The sequence below is a fragment of the Pavona decussata genome, unplaced genomic scaffold (genome assembly GCF_977016875.1).
Source record: "Pavona decussata unplaced genomic scaffold, jaPavDecu1.1 SCAFFOLD_85, whole genome shotgun sequence".
Classification (NCBI taxonomy): domain Eukaryota; kingdom Metazoa; phylum Cnidaria; class Anthozoa; order Scleractinia; family Agariciidae; genus Pavona; species Pavona decussata.
This window is the reverse complement of record NW_028145503.1, coordinates 342,150-353,235: the sequence shown is the minus strand read 5'-3', so window position 1 is coordinate 353,235 and position 11,086 is coordinate 342,150. Positions and strand designations below refer to the sequence as shown.

Genomic DNA, 11,086 nt, shown 5'->3' with positions numbered 1-11,086 from the left:
TGTTGAAATTCGAGTAATTATTTTTCCCGTGGCTTGAAGATTAAACTTTATTTTGATCAGTTTAATTTTTATATTGAGGTTTTTTGTTGTTTTTTTGTGAAAGTTAACTATTGAGATTCCGGACAACCTTTGCAATTTTGTACCGTGCTTGTGTCAACAGATCTTTTTGTGATAAATTTTTTAGTAGTCAAAATTGACTTTAACAAAGGATGCCTTAACAAGCTTGTACATACATGATTTAATTTATTCACAAATTCACTTTTTCTTGAAAGCAAACAAACGCTATTTTTCGTTTCCATGTGAAAGGAAGTCGATAGTTTGATACCCGACATCAATGCTGAGACTGACGCTCAATTCTTCTAATCGATATCGATTCGGACTAGCGGTAAGTGGACTTAACATGAACTCGGTAAAATGGTCGATAACTAACCGGACAATAGCCGAACTTTCGTTGGAATGAAAACATTCAAATTCGCGCGAAGGACGCGCGAATTCGGTCACAGCTTTGTGACAATCTCGAGGCGTCAGTCTCAAGTCGACTTTTCCTACAACAATGTCTCGCTTTGCCGTCGACAAGCATTACGGCGAATGGATGTTATCTCGTTGGTACGACAATATCCCGGGGCCGGACAGGCTCATTGAAGTTTCCACTTCGCTAACTGAGGTAGAGGCGTTTAATCTGGTGAATGCTTGGTCCAAGAAGCTTCTCACCCCGGGGCTGGATCCAGAGCGACTGAACAGCATCACCGAATCGCTTATCTCGAGTCACTGGAATCAGGCCTGTAGGATGGGGTGCCTCGCTGTACAGATTACATACATCAATGGTTTTTATCATCGCTTCGTGTGGAGAGTCTCCTAAGTCACAATAGTTTCAGTCTTGAGTCTCCAAGATACGCTGTTGTATAAAGCAAGAAAGGTACTTTGATTCAAACATCAAACGCATTTAAAGACACTGAGTAAATTGAACAATATATTGATTTGTGAAATGTTTTCACCTCTCGAAGATCAGCCGACTGACTGGACTGGCCGCAAGGACTGACTGCAACAGTCCATAATTTTTCTCATCCATAAATTCCGCTTTAAATTTGTAAATTGATTATTGAGAAGTTTTTTCACGTTGTTAAATATAGCCAATATACTTTCAGTAAAAAAACACCCTGTATTGTAAGCGATTTTAACCGCTAGGAAATCAACTGACGTACCGAAAACTGATGTTAATAAATTTGATTTTGTCGTGTACTAATATGAAAACTAGAATTGATTCATTTGTGTGTTGTGTTGTCTGTGTTGTACAAAGATGCTTTAATTGAGTAGCATATCTCTATTTAAAAAATCTGTCTCTCCTTTCTTAGCTTGGCGATTTTGAACGGACTCGAAACTCGCCTAGCTTTTCGGAAAACTGATTCTATAATAAAGAACCGACGAATTCTAAGCGCTGGAAGCCTTTAAAGCCAGTAATCCTTTAAGAGAGGTTTGTGGTCCCTGAAAAATGTAGAAAACGTTTTTTACAAAAGTAGTGAAGTTCTAACCCTTGTTATTTAAACCTAATTGCCTTCCAATTTTTCACTACCTATTCAAGAACAAACCTTGTCGATAATTTAGTTTTGTATTGCATTAACGCGACGCTGCGCTTCCGAGCTTTAAATTTACACGATGTGGATTACAATTATTCGCGTTATCCGATTTTAGCGACAGCGGAATTTTCTTCATACAAATCAGATATTTGTTTGCAGAAAATACCGCCGTCACCAACACAAAGACAAAATAAATATGTCATTATGAAACATTTCAATTTTCTAATATTTGTCGAGGGTTACTGTTGTTGTCAGAAACTAATGAGAGTTTTTTTTTAATTATTATTTCACGGACATGAACTAGTTTTCGAAAACTTTCCGTAGCTAAAATATTCAACTTAAGCATCCAAACAGCTCAGTTAACTGTGTCGTAAGTTACGCATATATTCCTTTAAAAGGCCGCCAAAGTAGACGATCTAGGAACAACAGATACAACACTTTAAAAGTTTTGCTTAAATGTTCTCGTTGTCGTTGGGAGCTCCTGACTATTTGCCTGAATACGGCTTTGGGAGAACTAGAGTCTGCTTTAGGACGACCAGCAAGATCAATACAGTTTCACTGCTTCTAGTATTCATACCGAGTTAATTCTATAGCAATATTTCCTTTTATAAAACAACCCACGGAAAATGTGTTGTGCTTCCATAAAGGTTTAGAATAAAGCAGCGTTTCCCGGTCACGGGTTTTTTTTTTTTTTTTTGGGTATCCCTTCCGTTTACGCGGCGCCGATCGAGATACTGCGAAACCACGCATGAAATTTATAGCAAGTCCCCCCACGGGGGAGGGGGAAGGAGGTCATTTAGTCTAAGACTGATTGCAAGAGTCAATTATCTTATCTATTTCAAACAAAGAACTTAATTAGGTTGGTATATCCGCTAGATTTGATTTACATGATAAAAAAAGGATAAGAAATCTTCTTGACATTTTGCAACAAATCTTGCCGTTCAATGTCATTCCATTTGTTCAGTTTAAAACTGGAGGAAACAAACGGATAGAGAAATACCGAGCGCTCTCCAGAATTGCCTTGCATATCTCAGCTCCACAAATAAGGTTCAAAACTCAAAAAGCTTTGAAAATAATCTAGGAAAACTTGAAGATTTTTCAAGAGAAATTAGGGATTTTAAGGATTTTCTAGTGTTCTTTATCCGGGTTTGGTATTGAAAAAGGTAATAATAGACATACTATTTTAACTGTAAAAATAATTAAAGGAAATTTTACTTTCTCAGCCATTTATATTACAATGTCGATCAATTTGTATACACTTTTAATTAAAAATAGTTACTGTCTTGATCTGTCCTCTAAAAGTTATTCACTGCACGTTCATACAATTTGACAGCCGACACGTTTTTCATAAAGAAAGAGTGATCCCTGAATTTGTCACAATACATTAGAAGTGCTATTTTCCCTTAGCTTCCGCCGGCTTTTCAAACGTTCTTTTTATTAAGAAGGAACTTGCTTGAACAATATTATGAAGTGTTGGCGTTTAAACTATAGGTCAGTTTTACTGTATCGAATAGAGCTCCGAATAAGAACGGAGATATTGCACCGTCAGAGTAAATGTGAAACGAGTACAGGAAAGGAAAAAACAACAGGAGTTAAACAAGGTTAGTATAATCCAAAGAGCTTTTAATTGACCTTATGGAAAAAAATTATTGCTTCTAAAAAGAAAATTAGAATATGTGTGTTGCTCAGATTTGTGTAAAAAAAACCCACACGCAAACTAATGCCAAAAAAAAAAAAGAGAGAGAAACAGGAAAGTACTTTTCAGTACCTGCAATATGGACCTAGCAGTTTTGAATCTTTTATCCAAAAACGTGAAAGTTGTAATTTACGTTAGTACTGAACAAACAATGTAAATTCACTGGCAATATACAATAGCACGTACAGGAAATGAATGTTCCCTGTACAGAGTAGCTTTTGAGTCAATTTGAGTGGTCACACTCTAGGATTTCTTCAGTGCAGGAAGAGCAAAAGTTAGAACCGCCTCGTACAACTCTCAGTGATACTACAACATTCAGATTCAGCGTAAAAGCATGAGATTGACTAAAGGCCAATTTAGACGGTACAACTTTTGCTTACGACTGTCGCATGCGATTTCTAAAGTGCGCGCTGCTCGCGTCATACAAAAAATCGCACACAACTCCCGTAACTCTACCCCGGGAGAGGGGGGGGGGGGGGTACTCCCATATGAAACAGACGGGGATGGTCGTCCTCTCGCTTAGGGGTGTAAATTTTGGATTTTGGTCTCGCTTAGGGTGTTCCGGGCAAAGCGCCAATATTTTAAGCCGCCAAGGTCTCGTTTAGGGTTCTGTGCAGAAACACAGAATTACGCGAAGAGAAACAGAAGTCAATTTTTTTTACTTGTTTTCTTCACTGCATTAGGGGTCAAAATTTGCTTAAGCCACCCCCAGATTGGTCTCCTTTAGGGGTCACAAAATTTCAAAATTTTCCGACGAGCATCCCCGTTTGTTCCATATGGGAGTCCCCCCCCCCCCGGGAATTCAACATTGCCTATACCTACGATTGTTTTAAAATCCTACGACATTTTTTTGTGACGTACACGACAGTCGTAAGCAAGTGGTGAGCTTGATTTACACGAAACAATTCGTGTCGTAGGTCTGTCGTAAGCTTGTTGCATGCTACTGAAGTCGTGCCGTGCAAATTGTCCTTAAGAATACGAATATTAAATTTCAAATTAGTCACATCTCCAGAACTTTCGTTTCCTCCTGTTGTTTACCAGTAGATAAGAAGACCCCAGAAACAAGATTAGTGTGACAAGCGGTTATCTAAACCACGCAAATTAGATTTGAAAAGTCGTAGTCAAAATGAAAATTTATTTCAACGGTTTTCTTCCACACTGAAAAAAGATTATAATTTACCCGAAGCGTCTGTGTTTTTTTTTTAATTTAAGCCATTAATGACACTTTTTGATGTTTATTTTTATATCAGTCAACTCAGATATTCGAAATAGCTTTTCCCACTTTCGGGTAACTACGTATGCGATCTAGTTTGCATTATTTAAAAATAAATTAAGTATCGTTGTTAGTGCAGTCGTGAGCAAGTCAAAAAAATACACAAAACGCTGATAATAAAACTTCACTTGTTTTGTTTTTCATAAATATTCACAGGAAAAGAACGTCAAAGAAATATGCTTTATTTGTTTATTATCCTGCCACAGTTTTGTGTCATGATGACTCAGGCTTCCGTTCCAGGTAGGGACCCTGACTTTTTACACAAATATGGCGCCCGCCACAAGAATTTTAATAGGGGACCTTCAGATCAGAGTCGGAGTACGACTTTTAAATTTGAAATCATTCGCATCATCAGAACTCTCGCTCCTTCCCGTTGTTTACCAGCAGATAAGGAGACCCGGCCAGAAACAAGATTGGTGTGACAAGCATTAGGGCGTTTTCCATTTCTCAGAAGCTGGCCTGCCAGTTAATTAATTGAATCAGATTTCACAAAGAAGATGTACCAGTTTGAACGACACTTTATATGCCACTTCTTGGAATAGACCCTTCTCCAAAATGACGGCCGAAAATACAAATAACAAATTAAAAACATATACCAGCACTAGAAAGGGCACTTCTACTTTACTAACCCTGCGAAGTTTCAGCATATCAGGTGTAATATCAGCTGAGAAAATGCAGGTTGAAAAATGAAAAATTTACGGACGTTATGTATGACTGGGGGTATGACGTATACCCCCAGTCATACGAACGTCTGTAAATTTGTCAAATTTCTTCTTACATTTCCCAAGCTGATATAACACCTTATACGCTAAAACTTTGCAAGGTTACTAAAGTAAAGGTGCTTTTTTCAGTGCTGATATCAGTTTTTCATTCAGTTCAATTTTAACTCATTCAAATCTGTTGCCGTCATTTTGGAGAAGGCTCTCGATTGCTTCAAAATAGCGCACACTACTCTCAGAATATGCCATTTTGAAGAATCAGTCCTTCAGATTGGTACACTCCATTTATGGACTGACCGGTCTGGTCGGCCAGTCTGAGCAATGGAAAGCACCATAAGACTTAATCTCGTGCCCAGATCTCCCACGGTCAGACGAGCCGACTGAGATCTGGGTACGAGATTACAAAAGACTAACACCCAGTCCACAAATCCCAAAATCCAACGAATAATGCCTTTAAATTAGTAGACTTTGAACTTTTTAAAATTTTTTTCTCTTTTCTTTTTTACTCCAGAGTGTCTATTTCCTGGTAATTTCCCAAATAATACTGTGTTCTGTGAAGGGTTTGCCCCTGGCAATTTAGTGTGTACAAATGCCAAAGAATGCTGTCAGATTCCACAACAATCGGGATGCTTTAACATGTCGGTAATTCAAGGTAAGAAATAATTAAGTAGAGAGGCCGCGATAAGCCAGTAAGGGAACTGGTCAAAACTATTATAGTCGAACAGGACCCACCAAACCACAAAATAGATGGAAGTCTCTCTCTGCACTCCCTTTCCTCAACCTCAAAACATCAGTGGTGTCTTCATTACATAGCCACACCTCTATCCAGCAGTACAAAATTAAATGACAATGAGATTCAAACTTTTCTTGTTTATCTAGCCATGCTGACTCTTGCTAGCAGAATATTTCTGTGTCAACTCAAATTTTAAAGTTGGATCCTCTTCGAGAACTTGTTATGACCAGTTTGGTAACAGTATTATTCTCTCCATGCTGCAGAAATCGAGTAAGGTCCCTCTTATAACTTCTATCACCGGTGATTTTTCGGAGTTCGTGGGGAGGGAGGGGGGATAGGGGTACCCATTTGGCTCCAATAAAGTCCTAGAAAAAGTAGAGCTGTAACAATACAATACAGTCAGACCAGACCCCGTCACTGGTTGATAAATGAATTCTTGGCTATGGTGAGGTAAAATTCCTCATAATGAAAGGAAACATCAAAAGTTAGAAAAACACACTCCACTACTTGTAGTTCTCACATCAGTTTCCGTGAACAGTGACGTACTACACCAAATTGTTGTCAGATAAATTTAAAGATATTTACAAGCAGCAGGGATGGCGCAGTGGTGAGAGCACTCACCTCCCACCAATGTGGCCCAGGTTCGATTCCCAGACTCGGCGTCATAAGGATATTAAGTTTGTTGTTGGTTCTCGCTCGTCCTTGCTCAAAGAGGTACTCCGAGAGGTACTCTGGTTTGTACTCCCCACAAAAACGTACACTTCTAAATTCCAACTCGATCTGGAAAGTGTCCCCAATTAGTGTTCTGCGCCAAACACACTGATCCTTAAATAAAGTAATTTTCTCTATTTTTATTTACGATTGGTGGCCTTGCTTAGAAAATTAGCAGGTTTGAATGTCTACAGTAAGCGGGGCACTTTCTGACCTGACCCAACCCCAAGTTACAGGGTTAAAACTTGACCATAGCAATACTATTGTTTTGTAGCTTACGGCCTTTTTTTTTAAATAAAGACCACTTTATTTGTTTAATGCACATGTACAAACAAATTACAGCACACTACTTAAGAAATACTACTTGTGAATTGACACTTTTACTATTTACAATACGGTACTACAAAAAATACGAAACTACTTACAATACGAACGATACTTATGCTACTAAGAACAATACTAACACTACCATACAATACAATTACAGCGTAAAAATTGATAAATTTAATTAAGTTGCCTACGAATGGATAGCAACAGTATTTGCATTTGCACAGCTAGACTCCAAAAATTAATTGTTTAAAAAGTTGGACCATTTTTTTATTAAAAGAAAGTAGGCTATTTGTCGTAATCGCAATGTATTTTTCTGTTCAATTTTTTCGTTGACGAGGGTGACAAAATCTGTGAACTGGGGTCTTTTGTCATCTTGTACTGCATTAATGTAAAGAAAATATTTTCTAATTATGATCTGATGATTTAAGTTAAGACCGGACGATGTGAATTTTAAAACCCCATATATATAATTTCGTTTTGCTCTAGCCTGTTCCAGGCTTCTAGACAGACGCGCGAAGGAGAGGGCGAGGGGACGAAAGCGAGGGGGGACTGGTTTTCGTCCCCTCGCCCTCTCCTTCGCGCGTCTGTCTAGGAGCCTGGAACAGGCTAGTATTGCTCCAACGCAATGTTTCCTCTTGTAGCTTACGGCCTGTGGAAGCCACCCACCCCAATCCTCAGCCCCAAACGTATTCACTCTTGTCCTCGGAAAGATTTTCTCTTACCTCAAGGCAACAACTCAAACAAAGCAATAGACGGTCACGTGATTGTTCAACACAAGGTCATGACCGTCACTCAGTGCAGTGATCTCTGTTTACGTCAGTCTCTTTGCCGTGGGTTTAATCTGGCGACCTTCTTGGACCCGGAAGGGAAGAAAGTTTGCGAGCTGCTGGCGGAAATTGGCGTCGTTGTCGACAGACAGGGATTTAGCTTTTCGACCTTCGATAGACCCTTGTACGACAAGGTAAGTTAAAAAGTTATAATTCCACCAGTTTTAACTATTTTAAACAATTAAAGAAATTATATTCTTGTACATGTACGTACAGCTTGCGCATGCCTCGCAACAACAAAAAAAGGCCTCTTAAACGGACAAGACTCATCATTTTTTTTTTCCATTGTTAACTGCTGTACTGTCGAACTAAATTTAGTACAAAGGTCATGGTATATGAGCCATCATTATACTGATGCCCAAGAAATAGCGACCATATCATTTTGCTCTGGTTGTTCTTGCAAAGCAAACTCAGCAAGATCTGGCCATTATTTCTTGGACGTTTTAATAAAACAATATACACTTAATGTATGGTCCCGAGGGAAACAGTTAGTTTTTTTTTTCCCTCGAGTCCTGATGCTTCCTTCGACTTCGTCTCAGGAAACATCAGGACTCGAGGGAAAACAAAACTAACTAGTTTCCCTCTGTTATATATTTAGACTTTTCCTTCAACAATCATAGCAAAACAAACAAACAAACAACTGAGAGGGCAACGACTGCGGAATTGTATCCCACTCAAGTTTTTTGTATTTGATCAGAGGCACGTGACCAAGAATCAACCAATTACAGTGCTCGCTTTGTTGAGTAAAAGCCTAGGGTATATAACAATATTTATATTCCACTTATACTTGTTGGATATCGATATGAGATGGTAGATGTAGCCAACGAGGTGAGTAGGCCTTGTTAATTATTGTTACACCAGTGACTAATTAGTTGATTACCATCGATTACTCACTGAGGCTCCGCGAGATCCCCCTCGTTTTCGTTCCCCTCGCCCTCCTTCGCGCCTCTCGCGAAGCCTGGAACAGGCTACTGATGTCATCGATCATTCATCAGTTATGACTGGTATTGTTAACGAATGTACCTCTTCATTGCAGACCTTCCTGATGCCAGGTTGTCCTATCCAAGATGAGAAACGCTAAGAGTTAGAGAGTAAACAAACCTGAATTGCATTGTAAACATACCTTTAGAAGTAGGCAAAGATACTTGAATTATCGATGAGAATTCTAAACGGAAATTATTTAAAGAAACCAGTTTTACTATTTACCAAATCAGGGCTATGCAAAACCCGGCATAGTAAATCGAAAGTTCGAAAATCGAACCCAATCGAACTCAATCGAACTCAATCCGTGGATTGAGTTCGATTGAGTTCGGCAATCGAACGAAATCGAACACCAGACTTTCAGTGAGTTCGATTTCCGAACAAATCGAATTCAATCGAACAAATCGAACGCAATCGAACTAAATCCATCTGATTGTGTTCGATTGAGTTCGGTTTCCGAACTCAATCGAACACAATTTAATTGATTGAGTTCGATTGGCTCTGGTAAACCTACACAAAGCAAGCAAAAAGCAAGCCCATCAAAGCAGGTTTTTCTTGTACTTTGTTACAATTTTTCAATAACAGAAACCCCATTTATAAACTGTCCACGGCAGTTAAGAAAACAGAACAGAACAGAACAAAGCTATCATTATTCCCGCGGGCGTATTCCGAAATTGTCGTACTCTTTCCTTTTTTAGCTAACTTACAATTGCTGAATGACAAACCGAAGGGTTACTTTTATGCAAAAATACAAGCAAATTACTAGAAAACTTCGCCATCCTTGACGTCAAAGCGGCATTCCTGGTAGCCTTTTTACTACGCATTTGAAGCTTACAATCCACAGCGCATCTGAATCCATTTCTGCGTAATTTCTTCGTTGACTTAAAACACGTGCGCTCCACTTCGGACTGAAGTAACCCGAGCTTCCAAGATGGTTACGGATTTTCAATGTTTTCCTGTTTTACACAAATCACGAATTCGTTCGATTTGGTTCGATTGATTTTTTTTCTTTTCGGTGAGTTCGATTTTGTTCGATTGCCGAACTCAATCGAACTCAATCCACGAATTGAGTTCGATTGAGTTCGATTGAGTTCGATTGAAATTTAGTTCGATTGGGTTCGATTTACTATGCCGAGGCAAAAGTATTACCGCTAGAACTTAGTAACTGCAGTATGTAGTAAATATTATTATTTAGCTCTGTAGGTGGTTACTTAATTAGTCATGCAGTCAGTCATTGAGTCGGTCGGTCGGTCGGTCAGTCAGTCAGGCAGTCTGTTGATCAGTCTGTCAATCGGTCAGTTGTTCAGTCAGTTGGTCAGTCGGTCATCCAGTCAGTCAGTCACTCAGTCATTCAGTCAGACAGTCAGTCATTCAGTTGCTCGGCCAGTCAGTCAGACAATTAGTCAATTGCTCGATCTGTCGTTCATTTCATTCAGTCAGTTGGATGGACGGTCAGTCAGTCAGTCAACCGGTCACTTTCTCGGGCAGTCGGTCGGTCGATCGATCGCCGTGGTTACTCAGTTCAGGAGAATTAAAACGAAAATTCGAGACAATACTAAACACTATGTATTATTGGAATTTTGAAACTGTTAAAAAAGGGTTGTAGGTTACTAACTGAGATTTACACTGTAGACTATACAGAGCGTTTTTTTTTTTTTAATAAATGTAATTACTTACAGCGAGGCCCTGCTGACTCAGAGTAGTGATGAATGTTCCATACATGAGTTATTTTCAAAAGGCAATGAAAGGCTCATGTTCGCTTAAACGCTCTTAAAACACGCAATATACTTCGTTTTAGAACCGCTATTGGTCATTATCGCAGACAAGTTAACTTATGGAAGTCTTTAGCGAAAGAAGTTAAAATCTGTAAACCGATGAGCCATTTTAAATAATCCTTAATAAAGCTGAAGCTTTGAAGTAATTTTCTTTGCAAGTTCATTTTATATTCATTGGCTATTTAAATATTCCGTTTTCGTTGGGAAATTTTATCTCACAAAGAAATCGGTTGTTTTAATCTCTGGTGGTACAAAATGGATTGATCTTCCCCCAAACCAGAAAAGAAATCCACAGAAATTGAACAAGTGCAAGCAAAGCAACAGCAAAAGCTCGAAACGCTAACGATAATAGCTTTTCTAATTTATTTCCATATTTCTTTGAATTAGTTCCGGAAAAAATTCAAAATTATAAGCCGGGGACATTTTCTTCGATGGCTTCAATCTCACTACATGAACAACTACGTTTT

General features: G+C 38.8%; 1 protein-coding gene across 1 annotated transcript; it reads left to right on the top strand.

Moving 5' to 3' along the window:
• The first annotated feature begins 3,063 nt into the window (after window positions 1-3,063).
• On the top strand, window positions 3,064-10,147 carry LOC146475127 (uncharacterized). The gene is made up of 6 exons (XM_085116214.1): window positions 3,064-3,175; window positions 4,700-4,783; window positions 5,774-5,914; window positions 7,678-7,997; window positions 8,900-9,083; window positions 9,981-10,147. Exons 2-5 carry the CDS (start codon window positions 4,720-4,722, stop codon window positions 8,942-8,944), a joined length of 570 nt encoding a protein of 189 aa, XP_084972340.1. The 5' UTR covers window positions 3,064-3,175; window positions 4,700-4,719; the 3' UTR covers window positions 8,945-9,083; window positions 9,981-10,147.
• The last annotated feature ends 939 nt before the right edge of the window (window positions 10,148-11,086 follow it).

Bases quoted from the DNA above. Each gene is read 5' to 3' on its own strand.
- LOC146475127 (XM_085116214.1), top strand. From the start codon at position 4,720: ATGCTTTATTTGTTTATTATCCTGCCACAGTTTTGTGTCATGATGACT. The intron at 4,784-5,773 runs GTAGGGACCCTG...TTTTTACTCCAG, and splicing joins GACTCAGGCTTCCGTTCCAG to AGTGTCTATTTCCTGGTAAT. The intron at 7,998-8,899 runs GTAAGTTAAAAA...TCTTCATTGCAG, and splicing joins ATAGACCCTTGTACGACAAG to ACCTTCCTGATGCCAGGTTG.